The 18,872-nt window shown below is 39.0% G+C and overlaps 1 protein-coding gene across 2 annotated transcripts in view; it reads right to left on the bottom strand.

Annotated features, from left to right (window-relative positions):
* cntnap2a (contactin associated protein 2a) overlaps positions 1–18,872 on the bottom strand; it is a 674,074-nt gene that overhangs the window by 62,447 nt on the left and 592,755 nt on the right. The window contains exons 20-22 of one of the 2 annotated variants that reach the window (XM_057824376.1): positions 15,888–16,106; positions 5,404–5,433; positions 1,046–1,282 (exon numbers count right to left, since the gene is read on the bottom strand). In XM_057824376.1, the coding sequence (XP_057680359.1) occupies positions 1,046–1,282; positions 5,404–5,433; positions 15,888–16,106 (486 nt within the window). The remainder of the gene's footprint in view (positions 1–1,045; positions 1,283–5,403; positions 5,434–15,887; positions 16,107–18,872) is intronic. The other variant, XM_057824377.1, reaches the window with a different exon arrangement.

Genomic DNA, 18,872 nt, shown 5'->3' on the forward strand with positions numbered 1-18,872 from the left:
GATCATATACATTTTGGCAATGCATTAAGAAAAAAAATGAATAAAACTCGGACGAATATATACATTCAACATACAGTACATAAGTACTGTATTTGTTTATTATGACAATAAATCCTCAAGACGGCATTTACATTATTAACATTCTTTCTGTGAGAGGGATCCACGGATAGAAAGACTTGTAATTCTTAAAGGATAAATGTGACTTTGTATATTGTGACTAAATATTGCCATCTAATGTATTTGTTGAGCTTTCAGTAAATGATACTGTAGCCATTTAACTGTTGTGCCCAAATGCATGATGGGAAGTGCACCCATGACTGTGCGTAGTGGTACCAATTGATATATCTTCTCTGCGTTAGGAAATAACATAGGGTGTTAAGAAGAAGATCAATTACTACCTTTCTTCCCCACATTGCTTCCCACGATATTTCTAATCGTAGGCAGAGGGATTGTAAGGCTTTAGCTAATTACACAAATGCTCCAAAGGCTGCCAAAATTCACTCTACTCATTTAACGCTGCCTTTTAGCTCTATGTATATATAGGTAAAACGGCGCCATTACAGATTGAATGCGACAATGCGTGAGTGGGTCGTGCAGCGCATGCGTTAATTGCGTTAAATATTTTAAAGTGATGAATTAAAAAAAAAAAAAAATTACCGCCGTTAACGGGATAAATTTGATAACCCTACCTTAAGCCTAAACCAAAGACTCTGGATGAGTGTAACATATTATGTCTGTAACGTTAAATACAATTAGAAAACAATCTAATTAAAAAATATATATACTGTATATTAAAAAAAAGGCATGTCCGATATCTTTTTGCCGATTCCGATAATTTGAAAATGACGTGATCGGCATCCCGATCGATCGGGACATCTCTAGTTCGGGTGGTTTTAGTTAAAGCAGACGCTATTTTTACATCTGTGTGATTTTGACCAAGATCAGATCACATTTGTTTGTGATTTCATGCAGAAATGCGACACATTTCAAAAGTTTCAGATACTTATTCATACCACTATATGGAAACGTTGCGCATATTGCTCACCTTGAGTGCAGAAAGGGCCGTCATAGGCAGTGAAAGCGCAGTCGCATGAGTACCCGTTGTACTTCTCCACGCACTTTCCCCCATTACGGCAATACATGCCGTAACTGGTACAGTGACCTTGGCAGCCGGGTTTGACCCCAGGCGTCACCTTAGCTCTCTCTTCGAGGTCAAGGGTGACCCCGTTCATCCTTAGAGCTCGGATGCAGCCCAAAAAGCCTCTCTGGCCCCCTGCGGCACCTGCACAGAAAGTGGAAGCGGTAAGCAGGAACACCAAGAGAAACACTTGGAAGTCAGGGTCAGAAAAGTCATTTACTATGCGAAGGGGCATCACTTCGAAAAAAAATACTCTCAATGCCTGAAGGAACCACTGCTGTTACGTGAATCTCTCCAACTGAGCTGCTGTTCTTCAAACAACCTTCAGATGATTTAGTTTTACGTTAATTTGACGAGCCCAATGAACACAATGATTTATTGAACATCACACAAACGGAGATGGATTCACAGCCAGTGCTAGCTACATACTAAATACTCTCCCTGCCTAAACTGCCCACGTCAACGTTTATTCTTAGCCTTGGGGTGTCCGAAGCCATTCATCCATCCTCCTTTTGGCCTTGTTCTGTTGCTGTCTAACTGCTCATTACCATGGACAGAGAATGGGTTTTAGGTAGATTGATATGTGCCTTAATGACTATAGCACTAAAACATTCATAAAACGACACCCGCAGGTACATATTTTGCAGTAAACAGCGTGCTCTGATGCTAACAAAAGCCACGGGGCGTTTTAGATATTAAAATCTCTCAGATGTATCCCTTCAATTACTGACAAGTGTCCGTTTTAAAGACGCACGTACACGCGCAAACAAAGGTAAGCCGCATCGGTGCCGGACGACCATGTCAAGATTACTAATAAATGTTTTGCCGTCCTGCATTATTCATGCGGGGATGCAGCTGGGCTTGTACACTCTTCCGCATCCATTTTCTGATTCCACAGTGGATTTCACCCCCTCCAACACTTGTTAATTAATCTATTTTGTGCCACTGATTGGCTGGAGGGTTCCACCACCTGTTTACCTCATTTCAAACTCGTCTTTGATTAAATGGACACAAGGCTTCGAAGCCGACGGAGATTAAACCACACACATGCGCGTCCAGATTGTGTGCTTGTGTGAACAATCAATATTTGCATTTTTTAAATAAATTATTGATTTTTTTTTTTTTTAATCCCAGCATTGGAATTGAAGGTTTATCCCACATATTTTTCCTTCAACCAAATAAATTACTCGTCTGCCGTTTTACACAATTTTAACATTCAAATTATAATGAGGCTTTGCTGTGGTGGACACAGATCTATCAGGTCTCTTCGTGTTGATTTGGGGACATTTGGGGGACACGTCCTGTTGATATCTGGTCACTTTCTGTTAATATCAGGACACATCCTGTTGATTTGAGGCACAGATATTTCTGCCGTTGAAAATTGATGGGGGAAAATATTATGTGATGACTTTAGCACATTATGCCTTTGTGATGTATGATTGCCTCTGTGACCTAGATTGTAACAACTTCTCTTTGTTTACTCCGCCACTTCGGCGTTTCACCTTGGGTTCCATAGTTAGGAGGGAATCTCACGAGATAAATAAACATTCTACTTTAGCGTCTGGGAGCCTCAACTGGGAGGGAATCTCATACCCTTACGGGGAGGGAATCTCACGAGTTCAACTTGTTTTTCACACTACTTTAGCGCCTGGGTTGTACAACAAACCAACACTGGGTGGGAATCTCTGGGCAGGTGGTGTGTTTTCATGGGGGCGGGGATTGGCCACCTGTGCCCCCACGTCGGCGCGTCTATAAAAGTCGGGAGATTCCCCAACCCCCCCGAAGTCCGCCGGAGGATTACGTACGGGTCGCTCGGCTTTGTTCCTTCGCCGCTTTGCCGGAGCGTTGGCTCCCCGCTCATTTGTCAACGGTAAGCGATTTTCATTGTTAAGGAACATCTTGTTGTGTTGTAACGGTAACGCGGGGATTCTGGGATTGACAAACTAGATCTAACGTCATCGTTACCACTTGTTATGCTTGTTTTGATACTTGTTTGCTTGCTCTTGTGGGATTGTAATCAATAAATCTCATTTATTCTGCAATTTCTAATCAATAAACATCGTCTATTGAGCAAAAGTGTGCCTGTTGCTGACTCACCGTGAACCCGGAAATTTCGGAAAACAAAAATGAATGGGAAATTTGGATGCGCATTGCCGTCAATGGCATCACATTAGAAATGAATGGGAAAGTTTTTTTGGCCAATTTTGGGGGAACCGTACATTTTTGACAAATTCTGATTCAAATTTTTCAATGGCATGGTCGTGTATAGCCCTCATTGGCATCTGTGTACATGGGTGTGGATGCAATGAAAATGCCATTGGAAATGAATGGGAAATTTGGATGTACATGGCTGTCAAAGGCATTGACTTACTTGGGCGCCAGTTGAATGTCAATGGGCTTGTGTTTTGGGTGAATTTTGGGGGAACCGTACATTTTTGCCAAATTCTGTATCGAAATTGTACGCCCCTTACCGTCCCGGAATTTGTTTATTTCTAAGTTATGCGATTTGGTAAAAAATTGCAGGACAAGTAGCGTTTAACCCCCCCCCAATTAAAAAACCTGCATTTACGGGCAAACAGAAAATTTGGGGGGGTCGTCCGTCCAAAAAATTCCCTCCGTCATGCAAAAATTACGGTCATTTTGATATTCGAATGGTGACAGTTGGTCAGACGGTTTGGTCTGTGCGGCGTGCCGAAGAAACGCCATTCAAAAAAAAAAACAAAAAAAAAACATTAAAAAAAATTGTTTCACTTATTTAGTATATGAGCCTTTGCCTTACAAAGCCCCTTCTAATAAACTATTTGGCTCCCTACCTTTGCGATCTTCTCCGTCTAAACAATCCAACCCGTTCACTTCGCTCTACCACTATTCTTCCCCTCTCCGTCCCCGTGTCCGCCTCTCCACCTTCGGTTCCAGAGCTTTTAGTCATTGCGCCCCCCAGCTCTGGAACTCCTTACCCCCTGATCTTTGCAGCATATCTACCCATCACTTTTCAAATCTAGACTGAAAACACACCTGTTCACTCTTTCTTACCCACCATAACTCCTAGCTTTGTTATATTTTTATTTCTTTTTATTGTACTTTTCATTTTTTATCGTTTTAATACCTTTTTATCGTACTGTGATTCCATGTCCCTTGTGAAGCGTCTTTGTGTGTTTTGAAAAGCGCTCTAGAAATAAAATGTATTATTATTATTATTATTTTCCTCGTTCTGAATAATTCCCCCTCAATGGGCAAATTCTAAATCAGATGAAATCTTGACCCTGCCGACGTCATCATCCTGTTGGGGACGCTAGAGCCCTATAATTGTAGGCGTGGCTAACCGGCAGATTAAAAGACAAATTTCTCGTCATCTGCACTTTGCCAAATTGTTGTGTATAGTCGAATCGTCTCAAAATATGATTGTAATTCACATAATAATGCCATTTAAGACTTTTTTTATCCTGTCGTATGCTCTTTAACAAGCAACTCCAGTGCAAGGCTTGACCAAGCAAAGCAGCAGGAGGGAGAGTGAGACGACGTGATCGGATTGGGAGAGCTCATCTGTATTTATTAATTTTTTTATATAAAAAAAAAAAATTGCTATGGACTGAGGTCGCGAAGTTTGAAGCGCCAAATGGCGAGGGATGACTGTAAATGGCGTATGAGGCTATGAATTGCTTTAGGTCGAGGACATTGCAACTTGAGGACTATTTTTAATCAATAAAATCTCCATGGAAATTGTCCAGCTGTTAAATCACATTCATAGAAAAGTGGTAGGTTTGCCATTTTTCTCTGCTCCGTTTATCTGGTCTGCTCTTTAGTATGCTATTTGTTTTGGATTAGATTAAATTCGGACCTATTGATTAAAAATACCATGTCTAGAGCCTCTATAATCCACTGCTATTTCCAAGGAGACGATCTTGTCACAGGGCTCTTATTTAGCAGCGTAGAATTTGATATCTGTTAGTTTTGCGGTGATGTCTTGCCTCGTTAGAGGACTCTTAATGGCCTCAGAGTTGATGGATCCCTTCATGAAAACTACTTGTGTACTGAAACGAAGAGGAGTCGGTAATTCCTCACGTCAACGTTGGGAAGTGCGGCATGAATCAAAACAAGTATCAATACAAAGAGCGCATTCATCCTGCCTAATGTTAATGTAGCAACAGGCAATGAAGATGCAGCAGAACCGCAGGTGAGATTCGAGTCGGAGCTTCTAACTTGTCGTTATGTCTCTCGGTCGGTACCACTGAGACATTTTATTGCACTCATTAAATGTTACCTACTGTCTTGGCAGGTTTGCGAGGCTGGTTTTCCTGCGACGGGGGTGTCGCACACATGCAGTAAGAAGCAATAAGCGAGAGGTGGATCCGTTCAGATAGACAGGAAAAACAAGGAGACAAAATAAGAATTCAAACAGAAGCAAGAGCATGCAAAAAAAAAAAAAGACAAAAGAAACAACAACAACGCATTCATCGAGGATGAGGCATCAAACAGATGGTTAAATGAATGAAATGTGAGAGGGAGAGCTGTATGCATGTATTAAGTGAATCGGGAAGCTAAAAGTTAATCGCGTGAAGTAAATGACAGAAGGTGGATGGGCTAAACATTCACTTTCGAGGCCGTTCAAGCAAATGAACCACTGTGCAGTAAACACTAAAGCAATCTAACGCTTGATGAGGACATACTGACGGGGCGGAAACGGGATGGAGATGGCACTGTAAGACATACTGGGAATAGGGCTGGAATTTGTTTTGGTGTTCAGTGCCGTTTTTGGGTAGCCCTTTTAACTCATTTGCTCCCAAAAACGCATAAATTAGGGGTGTCAAACGATGAAAATTTTTAATCGAGTTAATTACAGCTAAAAAATGTATTAATCGTAATTAATCGCAATTAATCGCAATTCAAACCATCTATAAAATATGCCATATTTTTCTGTAAATTATTGTTGGAATGGAAAGATAAGACCGAGATGGATATATACATTCAACATACGGTACATAAGTACTGTATTTCTTTATTATAACAATAAATCAACAAGATGGCATTACCATTATTAACATTCTGTTAAAGCCATCCATGGATAGAAAGACTTGTAGGTCTTAAAAGATAAATAAAAATAATAAATATATAAATACATAAAATATATAAATGTTTATAAAAATTTATAGAAAATAAAAGATAATAACTAGTACAAGTTATAGAAATTTTATATTAAAACCCCTCTTCATGTTTTCATTTTAATAAAATTTGTAAAATTTTCAATCAAAAAATAAACTAGTAGCCCGCCATTGTTGATGGCAATAATTACTTACACAATGCTCATGGATGCTGAAGCCAATAAAATCAGTCGCACCCAAGCGCCAGCAGAGGGCGGCAAAACTCCGAAAAACACAACAAGTACACCTTTCACTTTGCTGTCCTTTTAATATGTTTGAGCGGGGCATTTGTGCGTTAATTGCGTCAAATATTTTAACGGGATTAATTAAAAAAATTAATTACCGCTCGTTAACGCGTTAATTTTGACAGCCCTAGTATAAATACATTCTATTTTTAATTGTTTCAGTGCCCCAAAGACTTATTGTTAAGCTTGAGAACGATAAACCGATACGACCGGATATCCGGTTTTACAGGTGAGAGATACAGCTGTATCGATAGTAAAGTTACCATTCGACAGTAATTAGCCATTAAATATTCAATGAACCGATAGTAGAGACAGAATTCGGCTATCGCGAGCACGTGAATCGGCTTCTAATGCTTAGTTCAATGCATTACTTAACTCATTCACTCCCAGCCATTTTCACCAGAGCAAGGCCCTTCGCTCCCGGCCGTTTTTTCTGGATTTTGACTGATTTTGCAAGGCCCACAGAAAATTCTGTTCTATTGCTATATAAACTTGGAACCCACCAAATGAAAGATTAGGCTCTCTTTTTTCAGCAGAAAAAAAGTAAGTTCGTATCTTTTTCCATTCTTTAGAAATCAGCATTAGAAAATAGCTTAGTTTGAGCACTTTTCCAATTTCTGATGAAAAAACGGAGAAAATGAGCTTTTTGTAAACGCATACATTTCAAACATAAGTGACTTTAACAAAGCTATTTTTTGCATTAGTTACATTCCAAACATCTGAGTAATATTTTCCTTTTACAAAATACCATGAACAACCAGACAGATAGAGCTTTAGATAGCAAAGTAACAATTTATTCACACACGACTACTGAGAGATGACGGTTTGTCGCCGAGATGACGCCGTTGTCGCCACGTCAGCTGTGTAAACTTTTCCCTCATCGTTGTCTGTCTCACAAAGATAGATTATTTTTGCATTTCTGCGGGGTCTGCTTGGCGAGCCGCTTCACGGGGGGTATAACATTAGTAATCTTAATCTTTTTTTATATGTTTAAAACACTGTACGAACACACACAACAAATGTTTACTATCGTATCGTTTTCACTCTGTATCGAACCGTATCGTATTGCTCGGCCTTAAAAATGTATCGTTTTTTAATCGAATCGTAACGTGTGTATCTAGATACATATCGAATCGGCTTCATGCCAGAGATTCCCAACCCTAATTGAGACGTCTTTTACGTTTTTTTTAACAAGAGACATCTCTAGGTTCTGATTCAACTTAGCTCCAAAGCACAAAGCTGAAAATTCATTTTAAAGCAATAAAACTGGCCACTGAAGGGAAATAGCGCATTTGGTAAGACCCCCAACCCGGTTCAAATAAATTTTTACTTTGCTATCAAAAGCTCTAGATGTCTTGTTGTTTATGTTATTTTGTAAAAGGAAAACATTATTCAGACGTTTGGGATGTAACTAAAGCAAAAAATAGCTGTGTTAAAGTCAAAGTTAAGTTTGAAATGTTTGAAATCTCTGCATTTGGTGATTTTTGTGCATCTAGTGTAAAATCTGAGACGTTTATAGCTATTTTAAGCTATGTTATACTTATATAAAAAAATAATGCGTCAGGATTTTATAAGGGAACGAATGCGAGGGGTGTACTCACTTTTGTGATACACTGTATACCCCCCCCCTCCCTCTTATCCCAAATTTAAATTCATTTCAACTATATTATTTGCAGTTAAATTTGGTCATTGGGTAAGGTTAAATGATTTGAGACCTTTTTGGTAATTTTTCAAACTATTTTTTTTTAGGTTTTTTATTATGTTTTCTCTTAGTTTTATTAGATCTGATCCCAGGGAAAGTAGATTTTCTCAGGAACAGCATGTTTTTGTATTAAAATTTGAAGGATGGGACGTAAAATATCTGTATAGTCTGGAATGACCCTACATTAATTCCTTGCAGTTTGTTATCGAAAACAGCTTCATTGAAAATCTTTGAATAGTTTGACATTTTGTGTGCAGCGTGTTGACGCTGTGCTTATTTTTTTTACCTCCACTAAATTATGAGCGGTGAGAATAATGAGAGACGTCGACTTTTGATAAGATACATATTAAAAAGTCCAGTCGAGGCCTTGCTGGATGGCTCTCGGGCTTCCTGAAGATTGGTCAGAAATAAGAACATGCTGTCCCTTCTGTAGCCAGTACAAGCCATCCCCCTAATTCTTCTCCCATTATTTCTTGCATCAGTGGAGCTGTTCTTAAACGCGCAGCCAGCCAATTTGGACACAGAATATGGACCTGCGTGAATGAGGTGCCATAGGGTCGGCGTTGAATTTACAGCTTTGTACACTGAATCAAACTGCAAAGAGCATTTCCACCGTGTCAAATCCCTTTTCGCATCACTGATGCGATGCACAAGGCGAACTGGGACTAGGAAGGGCTGAGGAGGTTGTAAAAGTGAAGGTTGGAAGAAGAGGAGAGAGAGGCTCCAGGCAAGATGACTGATTGGAATTTGGAACAATCTTGTGGTCACATTAGTTGCCTCAGCAGAATAATTTAGCCGCTTATCTCTTTAGACTGCAGCTTAGGAAGTTTGGTTTCTCGACCACTGAGAGGTAAGAATGAGACGGAAATGGGAACGCACAGTGAGATGTGAGAGCAAATTAAGATCATCATGACCCCAGCACAACGGTTTGACTAAATGTTACGATTCAGTCTGAAATTAAGGGATGATGCGTTAATGTCTGTCTCCCTTTGTATGTTGAGAGACAGCGAGAACAAAAAGTGGTATTTCGTATGGGGCAAAATCACTTTTGGCATGTGGCATTTCTTTTCTGTATGTGGCAAAATGGATTCAGGTATGTGGCATTTTTTGGATGTGTGGCAAAATGGGATTTAGATATGTGGCATTTTTTTGGGATGTGGCATTTTTTTTTGGTATGTGGCAAAATAGATTTTGGTATGTAGCGTTTTTTTGGCATGTGGCAAAATAGATTTTGGTTTGTAGCAGTTTTTGGATATGTGGCGAAATGGATTTTGGTATGTGGTATGTTTTTGGTAAGTGGCTTTTTTTTGTATGGCAAAATGGATTTTGGTATGTGGTATGTTTTTGGTAAGTGGCAAAATAGATTTTGGTATGTGGCAAAATGGATTTTGGTATGTGGCTTTTTTTTGTATGGCAAAATGGATTTTGGTATGTGGCATTTTTTTGGGGGGGTATGTGGCATTTATTTGGTATGTGGCAATATACATTTTGGAATGTGGCATTTTTTGGTATGTGGCAAAATAGATTTTGGAAAGTTGCAAAATGGATTTTGGTAAGTAGCATTTTTTTTGGATATGTGGCGAAATGGATTTTGGTATGTGGTATGTTTTTGGTAAGTGGCAAAATAGATTTTGGTATGTGGCAAAACGGATTTAGGTATGTGGCATTTTTTTGGCATGTGGCAAAATACATTTTGGTATGTGGCAAAATAGATATTGGTATGTAGAAAAATTGAATTTGGTATGTGGCAAAATAGATTTTGGTATGTGGCATTTTTTTTGTATGTGGCAAAATTGGTTTTGGCATTTGGCATTTTTTTGGGTATGTGGCATTTATTTGGTATGTGACAAAATACATGTTGGAATGTGGCATTTTTTTGGTATGTGGCAAAATAGATTTTGGAATGTGGCTTTTTTTTTTTTTTTTTGGTATGTGGCAAAATGGATTTTGGTATGTAGCATTTTTTGGATATGTGGCGAAATGGATTTTGGTATGTGGCAAAATGGATTTTGGTATGTGGCATTTTTTGGAATGTGGCAAAATGGATTTTGGTATGTGGCATTTTTTTGGCATGTGGCAAAATGGATTCTGAAATGTGGCAAAATGGATTTTGGTATGTGGCATTTTTTTGGTATGTGGCGAAATGGATTTAGGTATGTGGCAATTTTCTCGGTATGTGGCGAAATGGATTTAGGTATGTGGCATTTTTTTGGTATGTGGCAAAATAGATTTTGGTATGTGGCAAAATGGATTTTGGTATGTGGCAATTTTTTGGTATGTGGCAAAATGGATTTTGGTATGTGGCAAAATAGATTTTGGTATGTGGCAAAATGGATTTTGGTATGTGGCATTTTTTTGATATGTGGCAAAATGGATTTAGGTATGTGGTATTTTTTTGGTGAGTGGCAAAATATATTTTGGTATGTGGCATTTTTGTGTATGCGGCATTCTTTTTGGTTTTGGCATCATAGCTTTTGGAATGTGGCTTTTTTTTGTATGTGGCATTTTTTTGGATATGTGGCGAAATGGATTCAGGTATGTGGTAATTTTTGGTGCGTGGCATCTTTTGAATGTGGCAAAATAGATTTTGGAATGTGGCATTTTTTTGGTATGTGGCAAAATGGATTTTGGTAAGTGGCATTTTTTGGATATGTAGCGAAATGGATTTAGGTATGTGGCATTTTTTTGGTATGTGGCAAAATAGATTTTACTATGCGGTATTCTTTTGGTATGTGGCAAAACTGATTTTGGTATGAGGCATTTTTTTGGTATGTGGCAAAACTGATTTTGGTATGTGGCATTTTTTGGATATGTAGCGAAACTGATTTAGGTATGTGGCATTTTTTTGGTATGTGGCAAAATAGATTTTGCTATGTGGCATTTTTTTGGTATGTGGCAAAATGGATTTTGGTATGTGGGATTTTTTTGGCATGTGGTAAAATGGATGTGGCATTTTTTGTATGTGTGTTATGTGTTTATGTGTTTTGCCACATACAAAAAAAGCCATATGCCAAAGCCATTTTGCCATATACCGAATACCACTTTTCGTTCTCGGCACTGCTGTATAAAAAAGTAGCTCTCATTTTGCAATGTTCTTTTTGTTTACATGTGGCAAAATGGACTTAGGTATGTGGCAACAAAAAATGGTATATGGATTTTTTTTTTTTAATGTGGCATTTTTTTGGTATGTGGCAACATTTTGGCATGTGGATTAGGTTAGGGTTTAGGTTAATGGCATATAAAAAAAAATGCTACATACAAAAATAAAAATACATATACCAAAATCCATGTTACCACATACCCCCGAAAATGCGACATACCACAATCCATTTTGCCACATGCCAAAAGCGATTTTGCCAAATTTTTGTTCCCTGCCCTGCTGTAAAAAAAAAAGTTCTCTCATTTTGCAATGTTTTTTTTTGTTTTATTTAAAAATCAATGCTTTAAAGCTACAAAAAGGTGACCTCGCACGCTGAATTTTGTTTAATTTGCACCCCGCAGAACCCACGCATAGCATTGTTGAATTTCTGACTTACCTTCATTAAAAAGTCTTTATCAGTTATGAAGAAGCGCGTGCCCATGTGTGATTAAATATGAAACTCCAATGTAATTGAATGTGTGGGATTAACATTGAACTAAGCTGCGCTAGAGCCATTTATGAGAAAATTTCCATAGAGGCTGTGGACCTTCTTTAACTACAAAAAAAAAAAAGTATTAAAACATTCAAATGTTCGCAGTACTCTACATATAGGGTGGTCTTCAAGCGATAAAGATAGTAGAAAAAGAATTTTAATTAACATGCATTCATTTTCTTTTGTACTTATAGGAGTCACGAGAGAGCTGCAGACTATCCCAGCTAATTTTGTGTGTGTGTGTGTGTGGGGGGGTAACTTGGTACATCCCGAACTTTCTGACAGCAGCCAATCAATGAGTACATACAGTGGTATTAAAAAGTATCTGAACTTTTTTGAATTTCTCATTATTCTGCATAAAATAATCAAATTTGACCTGATTTTTGTCAAAACCACACAGATGAAAAAACAGTCTGCTTTAACTAAAACCAACCAAACATGTAGGTTTTTATATTTTAACGAGGATAGGAAAATAAGTGAACCGTCGCATTTAATATTTTGTGGCCCCACCTTTGGCAGCAATAACTTCAACCAGACGCTTCTTCAAAACTGCTGCAGTTCAGTTAGATTCCTGGGATGTCTGGCATGAATCGCTGTCTTTAGGTCATACCACAGCATCTCAATGGGGTTCAAGTCTGGAGTTTGACTCGGCCACTCCAGAAGGTGTATTTTGTTCTTTTGAAACAGTTCTGAAGTTGATTTACTTCTGTGTTTTGGATGATTGTCTTGTTTCAGCATCCATCCTCTTTTTAGCTTCAACTGTCTGACAGACGACCTCAGGTTTTCCTGCTAAACATCCTGATAAACTTTTGAATTCATTCTTCCATTAATGATTACAAGTTGTCCAGGCCCTGAGACAACAAAACAGCCCCAAATCATGATGCTCCCTCCACCATGCTTTACGGTGGGGATGAGGTGTTGATGTTGGTGAGCTGCTCCATTTTACCTCCACACATGATGTTGTGTGTTACTCCCATACAATTCAACTTTGATTTCATCAGTCCACAAAACATTTTGCCAAAACTTCTGTGGAGTGTCCAAGTGCCTTTTTGCGAACATTAAACCAGCAACAATGTTTTTTTTTTAGACAGGAGTGGCTTCCTCCGTTGAGTCCTCCCATGAACACCATTCTTGGCTATAGTTTTACATATAGTAGTGCACAGAGATATTGGACTGTGCCAGTGATTTCTGTAAGTTTTTAACAGGGTTCTTTTTTTTGCTCTCTGAGTATTCTGCATTGAACTCTTGGCATCATCTTTGGTGGACGACCACTCCTTGGGAGAGAAGCAACAGTGCCAAACTCTCTCCATTTGTAGACACCTTCTCTAAGGGTCGATTGATGAACATCCAAGACTTTTAGAGATGGTTGTGTATTATTTGCCAGCTTTATACAAATCCACGATCCTTGATCGCAGGTCTTCAGGCAGCTCTTTTGACCGAACCGTGATGCACATCAGACAATGCTTCTCATCAAGACAATTCTTAACAGCTGTGCGTTTCATACTTGGCAGAGCGGCTTTAAATCACTCATCAGTGATTGGGCACACACCTGACTTAAATTGGAAAAAATTGGTTTCAATTGCGCTTTAACTTTCCTTAGGCAGAGGGTTCACTTACTTATTTTTCTGTCATTGTTTGCATGCTATCTTCATTAAAATATGAAAACCAATAAATGTTTGGGTGGTTTTAGATGAAGCAGACAGTTTTTTCATCTGTGTGATTTTGACAAAGGTCAGATCACATTCGATGGTGATTTTATGCAGAAATTTGAGAAATTCCAAAAGTTTGTATTTTTTTGCATTCCACTGTAAAACATGTTTGCTGAGGGTGGCTGCCGAGGAGGCAATACCTCCAATATGACTTTGCATTTATACAAAATTAAAGGTTAGTAAACGCTGCTATGAACGTTTCCCACTAGCTACGAGAGTTAACTCCAGCGTGTTTAGTGTGTCTAGCAGTGGTAAAATGTGTTTGTTTCTCTCTGGCAAATGTGTTGAGAAAGAGAGAGTGTATAAGGCAAACATGATATGAGTCATATACACGTGCTTTTTATGGAAAATACTTCAAGTGTCAGGTCAGTAGATTTTGAAGTCAATGTTCACATAATTAAAAAAAAAAAAAAAAAAAAAAATATATATATATATATATATATATGTATATTAGGGCTGTCAAACGATTAAAATTTTTAATCGAGTTAATCACAGCTTAAAATTAATTCATCGTAATTAATCGCAATTCAAACCATCTCTAAAATGCCATATTTTTCTGTAAATTATTGTTGGAATGGAAAGATAAGACACAAGACGGACATAAACATTCAACATACTGTACATAAGTACTGTATTTGTTTATTATAACAACAAATCCACAAGATGGCATTAACATTATGAACATTCTTTCTATTAAAGGGATCCACGGATAGAAAGACTTGTAGTTCTTAAAAGATAAATGTGAGTACAAGTTATAGTAATTTTGTATTAAAACCGCTCTTAATGTTTTAATAAAATTTGTAAAATTTTTAATCAAAAAATAAACTAGTAGCTCGCCATTGTTGATGTCACGAGCGGGACGTCACATGGGCTCCCTGCCGTTCTTCCACAGTGTCTTTAACTACGTTAGGTAGTGAATGAAATACACCAAAAGGTAAATATTGCCATCCAGTGTATTTGCTGAGCTAAACGAAATGTTTGAATAGAGTTTGAGCAAAGTCTGAGTAAGTTTTATATGTATTTTGCATAGCTATTTTGATTGGGAATGCCAGTTCTCCTTTTCCCTTCTTCTTTTTATAAACATTATTTTCTTTTTGAGGATAGGAATATTATTTTTGTTGTGCTTTCACTAAATGAAACTGTAGCAACTTAACTGTTCCGCCCAAATGGATGCTGGGAAGTTGGGCAACCATGACTGTCAGTGGTGGCTGCAAATGGTATATGTTCTGCATTGTGTTCAACAATGCTTGTTAAGAATAAGATCATTTCCTGTCATTCTTCTCCACGCTGCTCGCCACAATAGTTATGTTTTTTGTGAAAGAGTTGCCAAAGCTTATGCCAATAAACGGCGCAGTCCAATGAACGCCTGTGTCCACTCGCATTTCTCTGCCCTTATCTCTCAATGTGCAAAAAAACAGCATCAATGTAATCTGATACAATGCATGGGCGGGTCATTCCGCGCATGCGTTAAATGTGGCAAATATCTTAACGTGATTAATTAAAAAATTAATTACTGCCCGTTAACGCGATAAATTTTACAGCCCTAATATATATTTTTGCAAAATGCACCCGAAACGGTGCCCTTCATTAATGCTACGTTCGTGCTGCTATCGTTTCTTAGATATTAAAATATTAATTTTAAGTGATGACATCAATCGCAGCACCTCCACTGTGGCTGACGAAGCGTACCAACTATCTCAATATCAGAGGGGTGTCCCTACAACTAGCGCAAAAGTAACACAAACGAATGGCACCGCTTCCAGTCCATTTAGCAATAAATAGGGGGCTGCGCGAGGTCATCACTCAAATTTAATTTCTCAATATCTCAAAAACGATAGCGGCACAAATGAAAATTTTTACATCACAAACGTAGCACAAACAATTGATACCATTTTTAGCCATTTGTCAACCAGATTGACCCATAAAAGAATTGTTAATATCTCAAAAAAACATTTTCAGCACAAACGAGCAGAAACCTAGCACAAACGAATAACATAATTTTTCTATAAATTTGCATGTGGCGGGGGGCCAACTTCACGGAGGTCAAGAAGAGGGGAAAATATGGAATAGTTCAATTTTGAGGACAAAAAAAATAAAAAAAATGAATCAAGCATACACAAAATTTATACTTCGTAGTAGCCTGTAGTCTGAGGAATAGACCACTTTTCATGTTTCCTAAAGCCATTTTATAATGCTTTAGTCTGGGGTCATTTCAACGATCTTGTTTTTATCCCTACACAATTAAACAACCGAGTGAACATTCCCCGAGAGTGGCTATTCAATCATTTTTGCCAACGGTTGTAGTCATAGTTGTTGGACTCACCCACATAGAGTTGGCTGAACAGTTCTAACCGTGTGTGTCCCTGCGCAGGCGCTGGCTGCGAGATATGGTAGATCTGATCCAGCTGGAGAACTGCCTCCTTGATGTTCCGCTCGGCCATCACTCGGTGCCACTGGTCGTCGTTAAGAGGTTGGTCGGAATGCACTGTTAACTCCACTGGGCCGTTCCCCACATCGAAGGAGAAAGAGACAACTTTGGGAGCTGTTTAAGAGGGAAAGAAAAATAAAAGTCATGAGACCTTTTCACAGTAAAAAATAAATAAATAAAAAGACACGGTGACTGGCAGGCATTTTTTTGACATTCAATATGAATATATAATCAAGAAGAGAATATAATTGTTAATCAGTATAAATAACACTTGAAGGGAATAGTATATTTTCTCGTATTTACTGTTTGACTGTTTGTATTAATCCAACACACCAAATATAAAACAAATAGCACTTATACCATAGTTTAGGGAAAACAAGCGGAATATATTTGCCATAGGGCAGGGGTGTCCAAACTTTTTGCAAAGGGGGCCAGATTTGGCGTGGTAAAAATGTGGGGGGGCCGACCTTGGCTGACGTCCTTCACGTAGAACAATATATTTAAGTGAAATTTAGCAAGCCATTAAGTGTGTCGCATTTGCCTTATTATTTTTTTAAATGAATAATTTCAACAATCTCGCAACTAGCCTTTGCGGCGTTCTCTTTCGACTCTCGGGCTCTTGCGAAATACTACTGCTGTGAAATTAAACTAGCTTCAAGATGCTTCAATTTCTCGCTGCGAATCTTCCCTGTAATCTTGTCGTACATGTCAGCGTGTCTTGTTTAGTAATATCGCCTCACATTGAAATCTTTAAAAACAGCGACTGTCTCTTTGCAAATGAGGCAAGACACAGTTGTTGCGTATTTTAGTGAAGAAATAGTCCAATTTCCACCTATCCTTGAAGCGTCGGCCGTCACAGTCAACTTTTTTTTGTTGATTGTCGCTATTTTCGAACATTGGAAGTAGAGGGTCACACAGAGTAATGTTGTTTAGCCCTTAAATACCTGCAACATGAAGCAATTATCAGAGAATCCCAAAATTTGAAAAATAAGGTCCTAATGAAACCCTTTTTTCAAATTTGTGAAAAGTCAATGAATATGTGTAATAAGCACCCTAATATCTATAACCCATGCTAAATCATGTTTTTTTTCTTATGGAACCTGCAGATGCATGTGTTGACTTGCATCCATCTTTTTTTTTCTAAAAAGACATGTCAAAATTCTAAATCTGAAAATCATGAAATTTTAGGTGTATCAAATGTGATACATTTGGCAATAAAGGGTTAAAGTGCTGCTGCCTTTTAGTGGGTAAATGAGGAGCAGCATTTCGTGTGTAAGCTACTTCACATGCTGGTTGCAGTACTGCAGACCAATTTATTAAATCTGTGTGCGGGCCAGATGTTATTAATTTCATGACAGAGGCTGGGGGCCGGATGAAATTTGACCAAGGGCCGTATTTGGCCCCCCGGCCGGACTTTGGACATGTCTGCCATAGTGCATAAGAGATGCATGACGCCTTCTTATTTTGGAAGCCAAATGTGTGCGTCATGCAACTGACTGAGAAAGATTAACGCTGACGAGGCAAGAAATCTACAAGCCTACGTCTGCACCACCAACTCCCGCAATCAGTTCTCCCGGACAGTCCAGAACAAATGGCGGGACGTCCCGTCCCAACACATGGAACACCGGAGAAAGCCCGCTATCCAACTGATAACACGACTTATAAGACTCCAAGAGCCCCTTTGATGCGGAGGTGGCAAAATCCACAATCCTCGTTGCCCTGACAACAGTAACACCCGAATCCTCCTGTCCAATCCACTAACAGACAATAATCCTTAACAACGCCCAAGGACGCCTTTCTTCTGCCCAGAGCTTGCCCCTCGAGAGTCTTCGAAAAGACTGAATGTTTAACTAATCGTTGTCATTTTTTCTCGGGAAGCTTTTGTTGACTTGTGATATGGTGACCTTGGAATGATTCTGCCTCCTTGCCTGAGTCTTGTTTCTGTTTCACCTTGCCGTTTGATCGCTGTCGACCTGAATAAATTGTCAACTTGTGCTACTACGCCTTTTACCAGCTTCCAAAATGGAGTCAGTAGAAGGGGTTAAGACTAGAGTAAAGGTGCAGAGTTTGGCCTTTTGGCCGGGTTGTCGTGATTTTGCCGGCCCGGGTCGTTCGGGTCGTCCGGGCAAAAGAGGACGTTTGACCACCCTACCGTACAGTGCATTGGAGCCCGTGCGTGAGTAGTTTGGAGTTTAATCAAGTGAACAGTGTACAATTAAGTAGTCTTTAAATGCATACATTTCCATTTGCTGTGGTTTAGTACAATATGTTTATAGCACGACCAATTCCTCTTTTCGTTACTTTTTTTCCGCGACTTCCACAACCTCTCTGCCAGTCGCGGTTTCATCTGGCTGGGAGCGACTTTGCTCAGCTAGGTCGCCACTAGAAGTCAGCCCACTCGCTTCAATCGATTCCAATTGTTGCAGAAGAAAACACCAAGTCTTATTTTAAGTAGTATGACAGATTGTAATAGCCTTGTAAAGAGCTTTACTAGTTTTGGTGAAAACGAAATAGTTTTTTATTGTGAACTACCTTTCCACACAATCGTACGCATAAATTCTGCTTACGTCGCCAGCGTAGGAATGGAACTTGTTTCTAATATGAGGGAATCACGCCAGCCGAACTGCCGGACACGCGCTGGCGCAGACCTAGCGACCCGGGCCGGCGAGACCCTGACAATCCGGCCCAAAGACCAAACTCCGTGTGTTCACCTTATTTTTAACCCTTTGTACTGATTCCGTTTTGAAAGCTGGAAGAAAGCTCACCGAGAACAAGCTGACTATTTATTCGGGTCGACAGCGATCAAACAGCAAGGCGAAACAAAACAGACTCAGGCGAGGAGGCAAGGTCACCATATCACAAGTCAACAAAAGTGTCAAG

The sequence above is a fragment of the Corythoichthys intestinalis genome, chromosome 20 (genome assembly GCF_030265065.1).
Source record: "Corythoichthys intestinalis isolate RoL2023-P3 chromosome 20, ASM3026506v1, whole genome shotgun sequence".
Classification (NCBI taxonomy): Eukaryota; Metazoa; Chordata; class Actinopteri; order Syngnathiformes; family Syngnathidae; genus Corythoichthys; species Corythoichthys intestinalis.